Genomic DNA, 20,646 nt, shown 5'->3' with positions numbered 1-20,646 from the left:
TAAATTTAAAAAATATATGTATTGGTGCACCTATTGGGCAAGAAGAATGATTCAAGTTAGACAAAGTCTCATTAAACTACTTTTAAATACTTTTATAATTTGTGTGAAGGGTCTATGACAATGCCAATTTCTGATATATATGTATCTATCCTGTAAAGAAATCTGAAAAAAACTGAAAAAAATTCACAAAAAGAATGAGACACTGATTACTTCTATTTCGTAACTTGGTTTCCTTGCCCTCATCTATGCTTGTAAGTTTTTCACGCATGGCACATAAAAACACAGGAATGAATCTTAAATCCTGTACTTTTTATTTTTTAAAATTTTTATCTTTATATGTACAAAAAAGTTCAAGCACATTAATAGGTTAAATTTCTATACCATAATTAAAAAAAATAATACAAAATACAATCTCCCCTCCCAACCCTGAAAACAAACAGAAGCCTTTACATTCTTATCTTTGCAGTAAAATTACATTAATTACATAGTAATGCTTACAAATAAGCAAGTTGCCCAGGGCCCATGTTCCCCAAATTGAACATAATATGGACATGAACTTCTCAATAACTTCACAAATTGCAATGTATATTTATTTATATGTCTTTATTTATGTGCATATATGTATATGGATGTCAATTTACACTCATTGATCAAGGAGGGTATAAGCCATTATTCTTATGGTGCTCAGGAATGATATATTTCCAGGATCAAAGAACAGTATGATGGGCCTCTTTTAATAATAATTTATTCTCTTCCTATCTAATAAAGACTCTCCAAGATTTCATAGTATATGCCATCAGACTCAAAGGATTGCTGTTAATGAGTGCATTTTTATATTTCCTTCTCAAGGAACAATCCCACTGACCCAAACAGGAATCTGAGCTAACTAGAGGCTAGTTAGTGAAATGGCATGAAGTATACTCAAATGAGGCATCCTTCCTGTTCCTTTTTAAACATTTTCAGAAGAGACATGAAGGATTATGAAGAACTGCATGAGTTTGGAGAGAACATTTTCAGTTGTTGTGAGGATATTTTCTCACTTGAAAAAGGAGCAATTCACTGTTTTTCAAAATATAGCAATTGATGTCCAAGGTGCAAGGTTTCTGCCCTTTTGGCTCTATTTTGTGTCAGTTATAGTTCAGGCACTTTGCAGCATATTTTAGGAGGGGCTATGCACTTGAGGACCATGTTCAAGATAAAACAGAGACAAAGTCTGCATTAGATGTAGGAGAAGTAAAGGCTTTCAATGTAAAAATAGTTCCATGTTAAAAAAAAATTAAAAAGGAGAGAGATTTCAGTATAAACTTCAAAAAATGTTATGCCACAACAAAATGCAGAAAACAATTAAACAATTGTGATAATGAGATAGCTGGAATTGTGTGAAAGTGAATAGTGAAGGGTAGGTTCCAGGCAAATTGATGGGAGGGTTCAGGTGAGTTATGTATCACAAAGATTGGCTTTGTATGCAGAAAATGTACAGATTAATTAAAACTAACACTGTGAAATGCCAGAAAGCATTGAATGTTCACATTGGCTTGTAAATGGTAGTGCTAGGTCCACTCACATTTATTTTGCTCCAAAAACTGACAATACTTTAGCAGAAGATAGGAAATTCATATATCTCACTGTGTGTGTTTTGGTTTTCCACACTTCACTGTGAATAAATTAATGGTAGTTAATTTGTAGTAGTGATGAAAAATTGGTTTCTAATCATGAGATACCCAGAGAAAAATGGCAAATTTTAAGGGCTTTTGGTGTCACCTATTACTTAGGCACAGAAGCTCAGGAATCAGTGCAGCATGAGATGTCTCAACCAACTAACTACAGTGCTGTGGATAGCTTCCTCCTCAGTACTGGATGCAGTTGAAGTGCAGTAAAAGGATATGGTGTATTTTTCTCTTGCTTGTGAGGGGGTCTTGTCTGGTCTTCTCAGGTGGTTTGTGTCTCTCCTCTGTCAGTGAGAGGCAAATGTAGGTAAAAAAGCTGTAAATACTACAGGAAAAAAATTATCTTTTGTCTGTCCCCAGTGCATGTTCTGTAGCAGTTGTCTTTCCAGGCACACAGGCAGTGTTGAGATGTGAAAAGGATTAAACATGGCACGGAATATGCAAACAAGCTGTAGAAAGATATTTCAGAGGAGGGCTCCAAACACTGGACTGCTCATTCCACCTGCTATAACTTACTTTCAGGATATTTGGCACAGCTCTTCTTCTCAAGCCTTATTTTCCTCTTTCTTTTCTTCTTTCTTCTTGCCTGACTCAAAGAAGTCTGTTTCTGACATCTGGCCATCAGGAAAAGCTTTCATCTGGTTTCCGCTGGCACAGAGTGACTCTCCAGTCTGTGGTTGAGTTTTCATTTATCTAGCTGAAAATCTCGTTTATAATCCACACCTTCTCTGTAAGGAAGTAAAAAAATCATTCCCCAGGCAATATGTAAAGCTAAATTCTGCTAAGGGGGATGGTTCTTTTAGGTGTAGCCTACAGTGAATTGGTGAAAATGACCAGTTGATACTAACCACATACAAGCAGCATTGTTACTGTAATAGATTAATGTGGGAAAGTCTGTTTCCTTAAATAAACTGCTTCCTACAGTCCTAAGAAATTAATAACTTCAAGAAATGCAGCAGTATCTGCAAACGTTGTTAGCTTTCCTTTCATTGTATGAGATGTTTTTTCTGTAAAATGTTAAAATAAATAATATGAGTCAACCTAACCTTTTCAAGTGTCAGCGTGGTTTGACTCTGAAAAGCAGTTGGGTGAGTGTTGTGATTTCACAGTGGATGTGCATTATGCCTTAATGGTAAAATACCATGCTACTTTTATTCTTTCTTTTATAAAAATACAACAAGAGATAAAGAAATATAATAATAATAATAATTAAAAAAAAAAAAAAAAACAAAGAAAAAACAAGCTTAGCACATTGCTTAGAAAAACAACTCCCTTACTCCCAAACTAGCTTTGGTTTATGCTCTAATTCATGTACAGTAATATTTCACATTCACTGAGAATCAGAAGTCTTTGGTTAACTATCATAAAACCTCAGACTAACTGTTCTAAATCTATCCCTCAGTCTTATGCAGCAAGACTATTTCCAGGCTAACCTTGTTTGATTTGCTTCAGTGCCTTCTTGAATAAATTCAGTTCCTTTAGCACTTCCAAGACCATAAAATGCTGAAATTCAATTTAAGTACAGCTTGAGTTCTGTCACTAAAGCAAGGTATTTTGAGTGTGGCCTTTGAAAAGGAAATGTTTTCTGTATCTACTCATGAGATTCACTGGTATCTTTCTCCTGGGAATATCTAAAGCTAAAAAACACTTTCCTGCCTTTGCAAATTGACCTTTACTCCCTCTAACCCATCCATAGGTCCACTTGACATTGATCTGGCTGACATGGTCCTGCCAGAGAATAAACTTTCCCTTCTGTTTTCCAAGCTGTCGCTGAGCAGCACCATAGGGCGAAACAATTGCATGAATTTCTGGTAAAATTCTTTCGATGCAAAATAATAAATGAAGGGATCTAAGCAGTTGTTGAAGCAACTGAGGCACAAGGTGAGCTTGTAGGCGGGGTACAAACTGCTGCTGTAAAATAGGCGGCTGATCATATGTGCAAGTAGGATAAAGTTATTGGGGGCGAAGCAAGTGATGAAGGACAGAAGCACAATTGTTGCCAGGTATATGGATCTAGTCTTTTGCTTATTACCATATCTGCTTGATGTCTGAATTAGCTTCCTAATGATACCAATGTAGCATCCAACTGTTACAACAAAAGGGATCAGGAACAGCACAACAAATAAAGTGAGGAGAAAGGCTACCCAAGCTCCAAAGGTGGGCAGCATATCCCATTTTAGGACATCAAAACAGGTTATAATCCCTAATTCTTTCACTTCATAGGTCAGGTCTGCAGTTTCTAGTGGGTAGAAGGCTAGTAGCAAGGAAAACCACATAGCTAGGCAGGCAGCCAAGGCATATCTTTTTCTTCTCCACTTGCTCAGCTTCAAGGGGTGTACCACACCCATGTACCGCTCCATGCTGATAAAGGTCATGGTCAGTATGGAAGAATACATGTTAGAATAGAACATCACTGTCACAAGGCTGCAAAGAATCTTGCCAAATCTCCAGTGATTGCTTTGGAGGTGATAAGAAATCTGGAAGGGGAAACAGCTGGCCAGCATAAGGTCTGTGATGCTTAAGTTGATCATGAAGATAACAGAAGGTGTTTTGGGTTTGATGTGCCAACAGAGCACCCAAAGGGAGAACAAGTTTCCAGGGATGCTGACCAGAGCCACCACTGTATACACAATTGGGAGGGTGAAGGAGATTGTCTTATTCTGGAGCATTGCTAGGGTCAAAGCATCCAGGTGGGATTCGTTTTTAACCATTATTCACAATTGTTGTTGATCCCTTTAAGCCAGCTGGATCATATCATGGACACTTGGCTTGAAAACCTAGAGGAGAAATGTCAAGTGAAAAAAACAATATGTCAAAACAGAAATTAGGGAAATAAATCACAGATCACAGATCATAAATCATATATTAATCAACTAAAAAAATCCTTTCGTTTGACAGATTTTCCTTGAGTACACTGAATCCATTAAAATACTGTCTGAAAAGTCTTGCCTCCCTCCAAATCATCATAATGTTTTACCAGAGTGATGTCTTCCTATCTTGGAGAAGCTACCTTTTCTCTGCTGAATGGTTTTCTGATACTTAGACTCATAGAATCATTACACTTGAAAAAGACATCCAAGATCATGGCACCTTTGAGCAAACACCACTATGTCAATTAAATCATAGCACTGATTATTGTTAACCAGCACCCCTGGGTTCTTTTCCACTGGGCAGCTTCCTAGCCACTCTGCCCCAGTCCTGTAGTGCTGCATGGGGTTCTTGTGGCCCAAGTGCAGGACTTGGCATTTCTCCTTATTGAACCTCACACCATTGACCTTGACCCATCAATCTCTCCTGTCCAGATTGCTCTGCAGTCTATTCATTATCACACCTCCTATGTTACTGTAACTTAAAGAAAGTCACATATCACAAGTTGAAATTCAGTTGATGTCTGTGTGAGAACACTAGTCCATAGATTCTTCTTGAGCTAAATCCATTGTATACTCTAGATGTCATAACCTTGATTTCTGTAGTGCACAATATCTTCTGACATTTTTTCCCCGCCAACTAAACTGTGATCCATTTCAGGTAAGAGCTGGCTTTTATTTTTTTTTTTACTTAGGAAAAGGAGAACATGCATTCAATGCTATATTGTAATATAAACAGAATATAAGGAAAGAAACATGAGAACCATGGAAAATTGCACTTGCTTGGACTGGTTTACAGGCTGGAGAAACCCTCATCTACCAAGATGAAAAATCTATTGATCTTCAGTTTCTGCAAAATGTAAGTTATTTTTACATGTCCTGTTTGTAGCTGTCTTATTTGCATCATCTGTAATTCTGCAAAATTACTTTCAGTTTTGCAGTCTGCAAAGTGGACCCATGCTTTCACTGTCTTCTTTTCATAGATCTTTCTTGGCAGATGCAATAGCTCATAGTTTAGTGTGTTTATTTTAAGCAGCATGGTAGCATTCAGCAGCTGCAGGAAAGAACCCACACCTCAGTGCTTGCTTTTGTTAAGCTGCAAGTACAGGGAGGCAATTTCACAAAAGTACAGCATTGAGAAAGTGAAGAAATGGCAAAAAATGCCCAGAAAGGCAGAGGATAGATCTACAGTATGTTCTGTGGAGAGTTACAATAAGGGCTGAAGAGGTGCCAGGCCAAGTCAGCCAAAAAATGTGGGCACATATCTACTGCTTAATTACAGGCAGAGAGTGGGTTCAGGCACACTGCTGCTTGTGGATTCTCATCACCTACATGGTTTATTCCAAGTGTCTTGTTTCAAGGCAGCCCTGCTGTAGGAGGTTAGATTAAAAAACACAGGTGCCAGTTAGTGTCACTTAACCTATTATCTTGTTTAAAAAGAGCTTTAGTTTGTGTGGTCATGTGTAACCGGTCAGTTCCTCAAACTCTGTAGCTGGAAATAACCATTCTGACAAAAAACTGTGCTTTCTGGGAGAGGCTTTTACTGAAAAACTTGTTCTCTGAACCATTGATGATTCCTGAGACCTAGAAAATGTGAAGTCTCTACTGGAGGCTGGCTGCAGTGCAGTAAAGAGATAATCAACTGAGAAAAACCTGAGTGCAGATCCAGAAAAAGGGATCTTAGTGGGGGCTTTTTGAGGTTCTTTCTTGATCTGATATATTTGATATAGTGCTTCAAATGTTAGCTAAAAATATCCAGAAGTGGTGAGAGTCAGTATCAAGAAAATTGTATTGATTAATGTTGCTTCCAGCGGAGTTGTTGGAATCCTAGATAAAGGAACAAGAAAATTGAAATTGCAAAGAAATCAGAGATGTACATATATCATGCACATGACACAGAGCAAGCATGTTTCAAGTACTGAAGTGATCATCAGATGGGGACAATTACAAAAAGCCCTTTGAGCCAAATTTGTTGCAAATGAAATTAAGTTCTTGTCAGGGGAGTTCTATCAAGAATGAAACTCTTCATTTTTCAGGCTAACTTGAAAAAACACTCACACAACTCTTGGATAAAAGCTTTAATGCTCTCTATCTCAACTCATCACTCTTAGCATAGAAAATGTTTATTCATGAAGTCTGTTGCCTCAAAAATCCTGCTCAAGTAGCATCCCTTTGTGCCTAACAACTCTATACTTCTCAAAACAAACAGAAAACTTGTCTGTATCAGTTACTACAGAGCTCTAATAATATACCTTTGCAAGTGAAAGATATTTGCTATCACAGGCCCCTAGATGCTATTCCGATAGAAATTACAGGTACTAGGGAAGGTAGGAATATAGGTGAAAATTTCCATTAAATCTATCAAACTGGTCATAAAGCTATCTAATATGTCTCATATTTTGGTTTGTGTTAGAGTTAATCTCAAACGTATTTTCTTCTGTACTTGTTTTTTCTGAGAGGATATCTTGATAAGAGGGAGATAAAAAATGCATGCCTAGATGCTGCCACGTGCAAAACAGTGTTAACATTCAGAGCCTGAAGGCAAATTTTTATGCACTTGTGGAATGCTACTGTCAGTAAAACATAAGTGCCTCCAAATGCAGGTTCAAAACACCAGACTTACTGATTATGTGCCTCAAGAGCTTTCCAAAAAGGGTAGGACTCCTTGATATTGGTTTCAGTAATGCAGATGTTTATCACAACGAGCAGAAGGAGAATGATGGGTGGTTCATTTAGAGTCTTTTGCAGGGGAGAAGGGGTCATGCAAAGCACACAAGACTGATGTTGCATGCCATTCATGAGGGCAAATAGCCTCTTGAGGAAATGTGTAGTACAGAAAATCCTCCTCCCAATTTCATCTTTCCTTTTGCCAGATTCTCTGACACTAATGCTGAATTCCTTGTCAGGAAAGCCTGGACTAGAAGAAATTCCTGCTCTGACTCACCTTTACTTGTAATGATTTGTTTTTTAAAAGCCCAGGTGTGTGGGGTTTGGCTGGGATATAGTTAATTTTCTTCATAGTGCTGGTATAAGATTATTTTTTGGATTTGTGCTGAACACAAAGTTGACAGCAGAGAGATATTCTTGTTACCAGTGAGCAGGGCTTACACAGAGCCACCACAGAGCTTTTTGTAGTGCCACACTAGCAAGGAAGTTGGGGCTACACTAGAGGCTAGGAGGAGACACAGACAGGTAGCCCAAAGTGACCAAACAGATATTTCATACCTGTAACATCATTACCTTTATATAAAGTAGAGGGAAGAAGGAGGAAGGGGGGAACATTTGGAGTGATGGTGTTTGTCTTCCCAAGTAACCCTTTCATGTGATGGGGCCCTGCTTTCCTGGAGATGGCTGAACACCTGTCAGCCCATGGGAAACAGCAAATTAACTCCTTGTTTTGCTTCACTTGTGTGCATGGCTTTTGCTTTCCTTATTAAATTGTTTTTGTCTCAACCCACATTTTTTTTCCCTCTTACCCTTTCAAATATCTCTCCAATCCTGCCTAGTGGGGGAGGTGAGCAAGCAACTGTGTGGGGCTTGGCTGCTGGCTAAGCTAAAACCATGACAGCAGGTTAAGCTGCTGGAACCACAATGTACCACTCCCATTGCTGCTTCTGTTGGGGTTTAGTTAATGCTGTGTTTACATTTTCATCTTGTTCAGGGTAACTGTGTCCTTTTCACACTGCATCCGCAGTCTCTGTCTGTCTCTTGTGGTTTAATTTGTAAATGTAACACCTCAAGAGAGAAAAGAATCCCTCTTAAGAGGTTTAAAATTAGATTCCTCTTAAATTTTATGAGCTTTTTACATCCAACTTCAGCTTTCCAAAAAAATTCAAATCAGTGAAGCTTGCACAGATTTTAAAACATCCACACTAAGTTATGGTTTCATATGCATAATTTTAAAAGATATAATTCTGTTACATACATTTCTGTGTTAAAAATACATGGGTTTGCTTTCATTTCAGGAGACCCTATATTTGAAATATGACAGACCAATGGACATACAGAGAGATTGAAACAAAATCTAAATAAGGATTCTTCAAGTGACATGATCCAGTCTTGCTAACATTTACATCAGTCCTCAAGCTTGTGACATAGAAGGAGAAATGTTAAGCTTTTCTGAAACAGTTAGTAGATGGATGTATATTAGTCTAAGTACTAAGCCTCTGGAGTAATGCTCACTAAATCCATGTAGAATTTTTTTTGCTATTCTTTGTACTCACTGGCTTATGGCACTCTGCACAGAAAACTCACTTGGAAATTGAGTAGCATCAGGTTTGCATCCAAGCTGCAACCATAAGGTAAGGTGACAACTGACAGGAATAGGGATTTCTTTCCCTTCAATTGACAAAACATGATAAATAAAACATTAAAGGATGTATTGAAAATCAAACAGTAAAAAGTCACAAGATATCTATGTTATTTTTTTTGCTGTGAAAGAGGAACAGTCTCTATTTTTAGAGAACTGCTAAATTAAGCTGATGTGATTTCTCTCTTACATCTATTATCTTCCTGTTGTCAGTGTCAAGTGCACCTGTGAAAAAGACTGAAAAGCCCTTGAGTGAAGTCAAAATGAAAATTGCCAATTTATAAAAAAATTGAGATTTGCTTTGTGTTTTGAGATTAAAAAATAACTTTAAAAATATATCATGCAGCATAAAGCCTTTCAAAACCTATTGTGTTTCATAATTTTTGGTTCACAACATGTCAAAGCACTATTGCATAGTTTAAAAACTTTTTATTTCATAACTTCTTTAATATTGTTACACTTTTAGAAAGACATCCTTCTAGCTGAAGAATGTAGGATGGCATGTTCCAGATTACAGGGAAAAAAAGCTGAAATGCAATTTCAACTCAATTGCAAATAGATTTAGAATGAAGCAAAGTGAAAGCACAGATTTTATGGTAAGCATTTAGAAAAGTCCTATTATAGTTTTTTATCAATGCAAGTGTAGCTGAAGAATGGATTTTTTTTTTCTTAAAATACTGCTTTTTAATCTATTTCTATTTTACATTTTCTTTTACTTACTCAGTTTGCAAGCAGTAACAAGAGCTAAAGGGTTAGGACAGTTTATATCTACCTAATGGTAGATAAAACTAGAGACAACTTGGGGGTTCTCAGTACAGAGTGTTCCTGCTGGGTTTTCAATGCCTCCTGGACTGTCTGAATTACTACTGACATGACAGAAGTGAGTAAAATCCCTTAAAACAAATGCTTAATTTCTATTGTAAACTGAGTATGAGGAGAAGAAGGAGTCGGGAAGGTAAAGAGCCAAGAGTCAGTAATCTTGAGCTGTGGGAAAAGTGAGAAACACTTCAATATTTAAATGAAGTAAGGAGGTTTGATATGAAGAACAAGAACAAAAAATGCCTTTTAGTAAAACATCTCAAATACAGTTCCTAAAGCCTCATTTATGTGATTCAGAGAAACACTTCTGCAAATGTTCAAGTTCACCAAACTGAGCAATGTAAATGAGTCCATCTCCGTCTGAACGATTCCTAAACTGAACACGGGCCTTACCGAAAGAGGCTGCAGGTTTTGTCTTGATGGTTTTTTCACCCTTGCAATAAACCTTCATGCAAATTTTAGCTTGCAGTGTTGCATCTCTACATCTCTAAAAGCCAAGAGTTTGGTTCACTCAGTGAACATGTGAACCTAAGACTTCTAAGAAATTTCTTTGTATTTGGGCTTCCTTGTTCTTTTAGCTGATTTATTTTCCTATTGTTTTGTTCTGAGTATCATTATTACAAAGATCAGAAACTGCTGCTAAGCCTGTAGTTATGTTATCACAAAGGCATTATTTGATGTTTTACCTTACCTTCTTATAAGAAAAATACATTTGGGAAATTACACTTCTATCCTCTGTGCACATGTGTGTGCAAGTATTACTGAGCAGGGAAAATAAAACTGGAAGCATCTAACTAGCTGTGATATTCGTGACCGTCCATGCCATTTAGCTTTAAAAATAAAACTGATATTTATTTCTTATTTTTAACCAAAGATCACTCAGATAAAGGACATAGGTAAACCATATGTATACCTTCACTGCAAAAGCTGGCATATTTTTTACAATGAAAAAGTTAAGTGATACTCATATTAAACAAAAACTCTTTCAGAGACAAATGTCAGTCTTTATCTTAGTACACACAGTCAAAGTAAACCCTGTAGTGGTTATAGCTCTGACCTCAAACCATCAGGACAAGGTAAAACAAGAGTGTCTTCTTTCCACAAGGATTTCACATTGAGAGTTAAAAACCCCTCTGTTTTTTCAGTAAGAAAATATAGAAACGCTACCAGCTTTCATGTAGTGGAGATGTGCATACCTGTTAGAGCTTGTTAGCTGTATCAATCTAGAGAAAATCTGCTTTATTCAAAAGTGAAGCAAAGTAATGCTGTCATTTCTGCTTACTAGGGAGTGCTTCTGTTCTCCAGCCTGACAGAGTATAAGCAGGCCAAATAGTAAAAGACTGAGACAAAAAATTGTTACCGTGAAATTTAAAAAATACAGATGAGAGGCAAAGAAACTCCACAAGCAAATACTGCAACAAATCTGCAGAACTAGCTAAGCAGTAAAATTAAATTACATATCATCTTTCAAATTTCCTGTGTCTATCCTGGACTATGCAGTTTTGCTGATAGTTGAATTTTAGTTCACTTGAACCTTCACCTTTTCAAAGTGTAAATCAGCAAGGTCAGGACCCTCTGCTGGTGTTAGCAATATTCACCCTAATTTAGGTAAGATTTGCATAAACACAACCACAGTCATCTGTGACTGTGAACCAGTTCAGAGTGAAATTCATCTGAACATGAGCCAACAATGTGCCCTGGTGTCCAAGAAGGCCAGTGGCATCCTGGCCTGTGTCAGGAATGGTGTGGCCAGCAGGAGCAGGGAGGTCATTGTCCCCCTGTACCTGGCACTGGTGAGGCCGCACCTTGAGTGCTGTGTCCAGTTCTGGCCCCTCAGTTTGGGAAGGACATTTTGATGCTTGAGCATGTCCAGAGGAGGCAACAAAGCTGGTAAGGGGCTTGGACTGGTAAGGGAACACAAACCCTGTGAGGAATGTCTGAGGGAGCTGGGGGTGTTTAGCCTGGAGAAAAGGAGACTCAGGGGTGACCTTATCACTCTCTGCAACTTCCTGAAGGGTGGCTGTAGTCAGGTGGGGTTGGTCTCTTTCTCCAGGCAGCAACTGACAGCAAGAGGAAGAGTCTTAAGCTGTGTCAAGGGAAATATAGGTTAGATATTAGGAAAAAGTTTTTCATTGAAAGAGTGATAAAGTACTGGATTAGTCTGCCTGGGGAGGTGGTGGAGTCACCATCCCTGGATGTGTTTAAAAAAAGACTGGATGTGGCACTCAGTGCCATGGTTTAGTTGAGGTATCAGGGAACAGGCTGGACTCGATCTTGAAGGTCTCTTCCACCCTTGTGATTCTGTGACTCTGTGATTCTGTAATGTGCTCTTTAAAAAACTTTATTTCTGCAGTAGTCAGGTTCTTGTAAATAGTAAGTCTGTGGGCCAGTATTGACAAAAACCTCTCAGCATCTGAAGTATATTTACAGTATTTACAGTTCAAGTGCTACTTACAAAATAGATCAGTTTGCAGTTTGCTTTACCAGTGAGCAAGTCAGCTTATAAAAATGCTGGATTTTGAAGAGGTTCCAATTTAGAGGCTAATAGCTAGAATATTATATATATGTTGATAAGCAGACTTTGTAAGCTAAATTTTTTGAAGACTGATATTTTAAAAAAGATTAGCAAAGCTAAGGCAACAGAAGAATTCAATATATCAGCTCAGGAATTCACTGCCCATATGCACACTCCTATTTCCCAATAGCACAAGTTAATTTTCCTCTGGGTGAAACCATATGGTCTTGCACAGGGAGGAAAAGCCATGCAAGCAGTTCCTGAAACTTCTGATTCCTGGCAAGGAACCTTCACTTAAACGGACCACAGTGTCTGTCAGATGGTGCAGGGCCATGAACAATTAGCTTGTAAGCCTCCCTTTAACTCCTCTGGCAGACATCCTGCACAGTGTGGAGTTATCCTGTGCCAGAGGGCCCTCCTGCAGCTATCTTGGCCTGGACTTATGGAAAGATGAAGACACATGTTTTTATAGAACTTTGATGAAATTGCCTGATGTAGTTGAAATTTAAATAACACATGAACTGATTTCCTTTATAACTTTAAGTTTTAAATATTGTCTGTATCCAGGATTGACAGACAATGGCTTCTGGTCATGAACTACTTCCCTCTACAAGTAATTGCCTCACACAGCTGTTGTAAGAGTCAGAGGAAAAAGTGTAGTCAATCATTTCCCTTCCGACCTCAAATTCCAGGAAAATAATTTAACAGTTTATCAGCACAAGGCATTTGTGATAGACAATGTGACAGATTCCTAACAGAGAAATCCTCAGTCTTCAGAACCTTGGAGTCTTACACTGAATATGTGTGCTCCAACTGGCATTTTATAGCAAACAAATATATATAAATATACACATGTATAAGCATATGTGTATATATATATATATTCTGTTTGAAATCTCTACTTTCTATCTTTTCACCTCTCTTTTCTGTGAAGCCTTCTTCAAGTATTTCCTCTCCTGATCAGTCCACAAAGGAATTGAGGTAGAGTTGCTGCATGCTCTTAAAGATTATCTTTAGAGATAAAAATTAAAAAAAAAAGGAAAGGAAGGAACCTCAGATGATGGGGTTTTTTTGTACTTGCACTAAGGATATGACATTCTGTAGCTGTTAAATGATTTAGCTTATGATAAGCCCAAAAACAGGACAGGCCATGAAGTTTTGAAGCTGCACCTGAAAGGATAATTTGGTGTGGTATTTGGGAAATGTTTTGAGTAAATGATGTAGAGTAATTCTAACAGTGATATAACATATTTGGGCTAGAAATTTGAAGTAATATTTGTGGGGGTGTATCAAATAAATTGTTGAGCATGTAAGCTGCCTTCAGATGGGGCTTTTTCCACTGCTTCCATTAGTTAATCTCAATAAATTCAAAACTTCTTTCTACCCCGCTGGGTAAATAGATGTGTCCCAAAAAGCCTGTGCTGGATCCATAACAACTGGTGACTGGAAAAAAAAACAGGATGAATTGTTGTTCCTCCTATTAATTAAGATCTATGCGAATAGTCAAAACTATTTCCACACCAGTAGTACTGAGTGACAGGGTATAGGTGGCCTCTACTGCCTGGTCTTTGCTAAAGCTATGGATTTATCATCCATAGGAATCTAAGTATCTATTTTTTGGGTGAGTTGGAAAGTGTTTATTGTACTGGGCAGATCTCCAGTGACTGCAGTATTTGCATACATAGTCACTTCCACAGTAAGTGCAGGTGTTTGAAGCTGATTCCAGCCTGTTTTAAACATCCTGTTGATTCAGATCCTGATTTCCTGGAGGCCCATAGTTGCCTGGAATCTGTCAGAATCTGAGCTAGTTCACTAAAACGTAATTCACCCCTGTCAAACTTGGATCACTCAGCTGCTGTCTTTAAATGACCAGGTCAGCTTTTGTGTGAAAATGAATTGGCACAGAATATGATCAGATGCATTGTTTTATCCATATCCATCTTCTTCCACCTGTGTGTCAAAGCCTACAGTCAGTTTTACATGATCACAAGAACTCAGAATAAAAATTATTTTGTCTTCTTCTATTCCTGCTGCAGTACTTGCTCAGATATATGCCAATACATTATCATAATGAATGCTACCTGTGAAATAATCACAGGCAGAAGTCAAATGTTCTGCAGCTGGTTTGTGTGGGGGGCCAGTCCAGGTCTTGCAGGCTGACAGAACAGCACCCTGGTATGTCAGCCACTTCTCCCAGTTCTGTATCACCATCAAACTCACTGAGGCTGAAGTCTGTCCCTTCACCCTGGTCATGGACGAATAAGTTGAACAAGACTGTGCCCAGCACTGACCCCTAGCAATAGGCTGCCAGCTAGACTCTGCTCTCAGGAAATTTTGATCACTGGTACCATTATGCTTCAATAAGATACATGTAACAGTAGAGCACTAGGAGACGGTTCTTTGGAGACAAAATTTGGGCTATTAAGAGCTCTAGAGATATCTAAGTGATGTGCTTTGAAATATTACCACACTCCTGCACTTTCAGTGTGTAACTTGACAACAGATGCATAGAAAAATGATATAGATGCACTTAAAAATAAAGGAAATGTTTGGTGCAGATGGTACCATCAGGAAAATATGGTTTGACCTAAACTAAAATAGGGCAATGTTTATGTTACTGAAAATTAATGTTATAGCTTTCAAACTAAAAACTAGAGAGAGCCAACTGGCACATAAAAGTGTACAGTTCAGGATGACACGTATTCAGTATTATTAAATTCCCTGCAGTCTTAGTAAAAAGGACAGGAAAAGGTGTTAATAAAGTCCAGGAAGGAACTGGATTAACAGTTGCTACGTGTGAAGTGTGTGAAGCACATCACATAAAACAGTGAGCCACAAAAAACCCAGATACATAGAAAAACAGTTAAATGAAAAGTGTAAAAATGCTGAGGCTGATTGCCCTGGTTTTCAGCTGGGAATCTGACCTAATTTAGGCATCAGAGAAGTCTGATGACAGAAAGTGACTGTTAGGAATGGTATGGCCTCACTGATACAGCCCTGCCAAAATGTGCCATGCTGCTTCAGGATCCTTACACAAGACAGAATTTCCATGGGCTGAAGGCTGTGACTGGAGGACTGCATCATTAATCACATAAATGTGGTAGCGATGTGCTTGGGATAGAAAAATCAGCTGAGAGCAAACAGTATGGAAATAAAAAAAACCTTTCAAGTACCACTAACCAAACTAGGAAAATATGCTCTGGCAATGTGTGTCTTCATCAAATATGATTCCTTGTGGAAATCAGCTGTTCAAGACCCAGTGAAGGGCTCCTCACAAGATGAGGATTAGCAGCTTTCAGCTCAGGCTTTTGCCATCCTGAGTGTCCACAGCAGCAGGAGCACTCACCTGCAGTCTCCCCTTCCCAATCCAGACACCAAAGAACTCTGGCCTATAGATGATTGCAAATAAATTTCTACAACTTCCACTCCTTAACTGAGAATTGTTAGCAAATGGCAAGCTTGAAACCTGTACACTCATTAGAGCTTCCATATCAAAAGGTTTTGGTTCTCTTTTTCACTCTGTTGTAGTGCCACAGATCATGAAGGAGAATTGTCGCTGGAAGCTCCTTTGCTGGCAGACACCTGATGCTTTTGCAGTGGCTGGGATCACATCACAGCAGCCACCTTCCCTTCTGAAACCCCAAGGATGCCCTCAACTACCTGGAAGTAGAGACAGGATAGGCCTTTTGAAAATGCAGCCTGCTTCCCAGCTCACAGTGAAGAAAAATCAGCACCAGCTACTTTCTCACTTCTCTTTCTGAGAATACTGGAGGTTATCTATTTTTTACTATTAGTTCCCAGCTCTGTTTTGGGACTCATTGCTCATGCTTGCTCATGAGAAGTTCAGGGGCTCAGAGCCTTCATGGGGTTTTTGCACAGAGCTGCCAAGATTCTGCTCTCCCCAGCCCTGCTGAAATGCCCTGGACCCTTGGCCCGCTTTCTGCCTGTGCACATGGCTCCCAGCCAGCATCGCTGTGTGGCATCAGCTCGGCACTGAGAGGCCTGGTGGCACATGCCAGATGAAGTCACCCGTGCTTGTGACAGCCACTGAGCACTACAGCCTGTGGTGGGGTTTAATGTGGTTTGGCAAGCAAATGAAGGAAAATGCAGTGTTTTGAAGATTTTTCAGGGAACTGAAAGAAACAGACCTGAGTCCTTTTTATTTCAACATCTCAGAAAAACTTTTATAAAAACCTAAAGGCAATACTTTTCAGGAGAGAAACTTTATTTTCCTTTCTTCTTCTCTGCGTGTTTCTCTGTCTTGCATTGCCTTATCATCATGCAAATATACAGAGAAAGAGAGAAAGAAAAGCAAAGGAGTTTTAAGCTTTAAAATAAATCCATTTTCTTGAGGATTATGGTTTAATAAAGGTTGTGCATTACATTTTCATAAAAGAGCCTGGAAAAACAAAATAAATTCTCAGAATCCCTTCTAGCTTCATCCATCCATCTGTCCATGCAGGTGAGAAAACCATAATGCTAACATACTAAAGATAAGAGTGCAGTGATAAATGATGTTTCACCACACGCTGTGGGGAAAGTTTTTTACAAGTTTGGCCTAGCTTCTCAGTGTAGGTTCCTCTTTCCATTCTCTGAAATTCTTTTAAAAAAATTGCACACACAAAAAAACAGCTTTCAAAATCAGTTTCCTCAGTTCAGCCCTCCCTTCACTCCCACACCATCTCTACAGATGCTTCTTAGATATACTAAAACTACATATAAAAGTTACTTGTGTTTGTACTGTGTAGGTTGATAGTTTTTAGAGCATTCTGCTACAGCATCATGTAAACTAACCTCCACAAAACCCTCAAGGCTTGTCATTTAGTTTTGTTTACCTGTTTCTTTAATGTAAAAGAAAACCTTATTTTTACAAAGGCCAGCAGAAAGAGAAGACTAGCAATTCACCAGCTTAAACTTAACCTTTCTTTTTCAAGGTTATACAATCACAACAGGAAATATTTTGAAATGGTCACCCTAATCACAAGACAGAGTACTTTTTAGTTTGAATAAGTGTTCATATTAGTCCCCTATTTTTAGGTTGCATCACATGCCAAACTCCTTGACATTGCCCTTTGTATTAATACTATTTTCTTCTGGGGTTTCTTTTCCTATTTCTTTACCTACCTGATGCAAAGCAGTATTTGGAAAATATTCTAATTTTGCCTTAAGTCCTCAGAAGGCATCCAAATATTTTAGGAATCTATCCTTAGCAGTGGCATTCCTGACTAGCTTCCCTGCACACTTTTGCAAAAGCAAAAGCAAACACAATTTGTCTCCTGCTTCCAAAACTGTCAATGAGAACGTAGCAACAATACTTTGACCAGTATCAGTGGCCTCCCCACAATGCCACTATATCCAAAGCAATATGACTTTCTAGATTAGAGTAAGGAGCCACCTTATTGAACTGTGTAAAAGGATCTGGCACTCCAAAACCACTTCTAAAGTGCTGGGATGAAGTGGACTGAAGGCAACGCTCACAGTGAGCTTCCTCTTTATCAGTCCTGCAGAGAGCCATGCCAATAAGGAGATGAAAATGTTAATGTCTTCTTTGTATCTCTTTGTGGAAAAGGCTCCCTGCAATTACAAGAGGTGGACAATTAAGAATCAGGTCTCTTCTGAGGGTTGACTGGATTAGCAAGAGTTGACAAGACTGTAGGTGTGTTCTTGAGGATGATAAGCAGAACATCTTAAATTCCAGTGCTCTCTCTCACTTGCTCAATGCCTTCTGAAAAGTCACTTTCCTACTCTCATATAATTTTTTCTTTAAATAATACTATGGTTTTTTGCACAACTCAGTTACCTTGCTGCTGATGGTTCAAGGAATATTAGTGTCTTGCTTTGTAAATGCTACAAGAGTTACAAGGAGAACATGTAAAGTGGCATTTGAAATTGAGCACTTCCTTGAACTTTAACTGATGATATAATGAGACTTCCTAAATCAATTATCAAAATAAAATAAGTATTTCTTTAGGGGTAGTGGATTTTTTTTTTATGAATTATAATAATGTAATAATATCCTAAGAGGATAAATCTCCACAAACTTCAAGGTACTATAAGATTCTCTGGTTCTCAAATGACTGAATGCCTAATATTACAGAATTCAGTGTATTATTTTGTCTACCGTGTTTCTGATGTCTTGTTACTAGTGAAGCAACAATTCAGCTGAAAACCAGGCAAAAGACTTTCTTTAGAAACTGGGTGTAAAAAGAGATTGTGGTTAGATTTGCTCAATCACAAAAAAAAAAAAAAAAAAAAAAGGAAAGAGAGACACAGGAGAGCAGCAAGTACCTAGAGGTATTAAAACAGAATGTAAATCCACAGAGAGAGGCCAGTGCACCACCATCCACACCTACTCTGCCTTGGGTTGTAGAAACATAAGTTTCTACATCTGCCTGCTGAGGACTTTCCGTGGAGACATCTCAGATGTCTCCACCTCATCAGCTCATAATTAGGCATTTTACCATGAAATACAGAAAATCAGGACACAGAGCAACAAGAAAGCTAGACAGAAACAGTCTCTGAGAAAGCTTCAGAGGAGGTGTGTAAAAGCCTCCATACCCTTTGTGGAGAATTTCAAGGAAATCTCTAGATACAACCATGTATTACCCCTGAAATTTCTGCTTCAGTGAGATGTTTGCATCTGTCTGTTCTCACAAAACCCAGAAGTATACAAACCAGCAAAAAGAGTACTATTCACACTTCCTAAATATCACACAATAGGGAAGTGGGAGATACTAATTTATTTCTCTCTTCAGAGCAAGGAGATTGAAATCTAATCCCCCCCCCCCCCCGCAGTTAGCAATACTATTTTCTATTAGTTGCTTCACAGAAAATATATACATTACATTGAAATAGGAACTGCATTTTGGATGTCTTCTCCTCTCAAGTACTAAACAAACATTAGAGTTTGTTTTTCACACCTATAGAATTTATATCCCCGTGGTACCATGCAACCTGGAACAAATTCAGCTGCAGGAGTAAAGACAACTTGTAGAGAATAACATTATGATTAATGCATTTCTGCAAGAATGCTTGGTTCCAATCTCAGCCAGGTAAACATCCATAGTCTTTAGGGGAGTGCCATAAGTATCCACAGGACTAAAGGGCACATTGCATTGACATCTTGCTTCGTTCTGTATCCCATGGAGGATGTACTCCAATAAGTGTTTTGGCAATTTATGGTTTACTAGGTACTCAAACTGATGCAGCACAAGGAACAGTCTTCCTTTCACTCAACAACTGTGACTTCAGGCCTTCAGCCTGAGCTGGTCATTAGGATATATGGGCTTCTAAGGATTTAATTGTTGGGGTTCATAATTTTTGTAAAGGCACCTTTAGCAAAAGCTGAACAGCTGAAGACCTCAGTCTTGAGTTTTAGCACTTAGTGGTAACAAAAGAGCATTTAGGCTCCTAGAGCCTTTTTCAGTGCTAGCATAAAGATCAGAAATTAGAAATTCCACATGTGATGGAAGTTTTCTCCTTCGGAGTAGGGTTGGAGTGGATCCCAGCAAGTAGGTCAGGCATATGAACAGGCAGAGGCCTGATGCTAGGCATATAATGTGAGTCACAAATGCACATTTGCTTTGCTCTGCCTCCTAGGATTACGCCCCTTTTGCAGAAGAATCTCTTATGCTCCTAGCTACATCATCCATTGGTGAGCATAGTCTCACACTGGATGGATGGTCTTCATCCTCTATTGTAAGTATCAGTGGCAGTCAAAAATACTTGCTTTTTCTGCTTTTATTGCAGTCCCAATTGCTTTTCTCTAGTTCAAGAACTCTGGCATATCTTCCAGAATGTACTGCCACTCAATCAGTCTTCTAGATCATGGAGTTCAAATGTCTTGCTAAACTCTTCGAGAACAGATATCCTGTCCCAGCAGACTAGGAAAGACATTCAACATAGGAAAGCTACTTGCTTTATGTCTTACTTACTTTACTTGCTCTATGTCTTACTAAGATCCTTTACACATTCCCCCTTCCTGGCTGGAATGGGAGAAAACAGTAGAAAGATCCCATAGTTACACTAACTACATTTTCTGCCAAGGGGGGCAATTACACAGGGAAATACCAAAGAAGCCAGGCCAGAGAAAGAACTCCAGTGAGAATGAAAGCTGTGCTCATGGAGCTACAACAGGGCTCAGGCTGGCCTCAGAGCAAAGACCAACCTGATGTTTTTTAACAGAACAAGGCTCACAGGACATACATGGAGGAGATTACACATACCTTCTTGTGCCAGAAAGGGACCTTAGCTATCTCTTGTGACATCCTGTCACTGCTGGCATGACCAGCTGCTATCAGTGGGTATGTGGGTACATCACTGTGAAGGACAAGGTTTGAGGAAAGCAGGAGATGATCAAGTAATTTTCAGTGTTGTGTGGTGACAGTACAATGTTATCTGTGATCCAGGCTGTCAAAATAAAACTGTCAGAAGGATGAATGGGAAGACTACAAGTCTTTCAGTGGTAAG

General features: G+C 38.7%; 1 protein-coding gene across 2 annotated transcripts in view; it reads right to left on the bottom strand.

Moving 5' to 3' along the window:
- Window positions 1-288: 288 nt before the first annotated feature.
- The window catches only part of P2RY8 (P2Y receptor family member 8), a 30,013-nt gene continuing 9,655 nt past the window's right edge, over window positions 289-20,646 (bottom strand). For both annotated transcript variants that reach the window (XM_085582360.1, XM_085582353.1), the window contains exon 3: window positions 289-4,444. In XM_085582360.1, coding sequence (XP_085438486.1) covers window positions 3,305-4,378 — 1,074 coding nt within the window. In that variant the 5' untranslated portion in view covers window positions 4,379-4,444 and the 3' untranslated portion in view covers window positions 289-3,304. The remainder of the gene's footprint in view (window positions 4,445-20,646) is intronic.

The sequence above is a fragment of the Lonchura striata genome, chromosome 1 (assembly GCF_050655825.1).
Source record: "Lonchura striata isolate lonStrDom1 chromosome 1, ASM5065582v1, whole genome shotgun sequence".
Lineage (NCBI taxonomy): Eukaryota > Metazoa > Chordata > Aves > Passeriformes > Estrildidae > Lonchura > Lonchura striata.
Note: the sequence above shows the minus strand (reverse complement) of the source record. Positions and strands in the feature narration are given on the sequence as shown.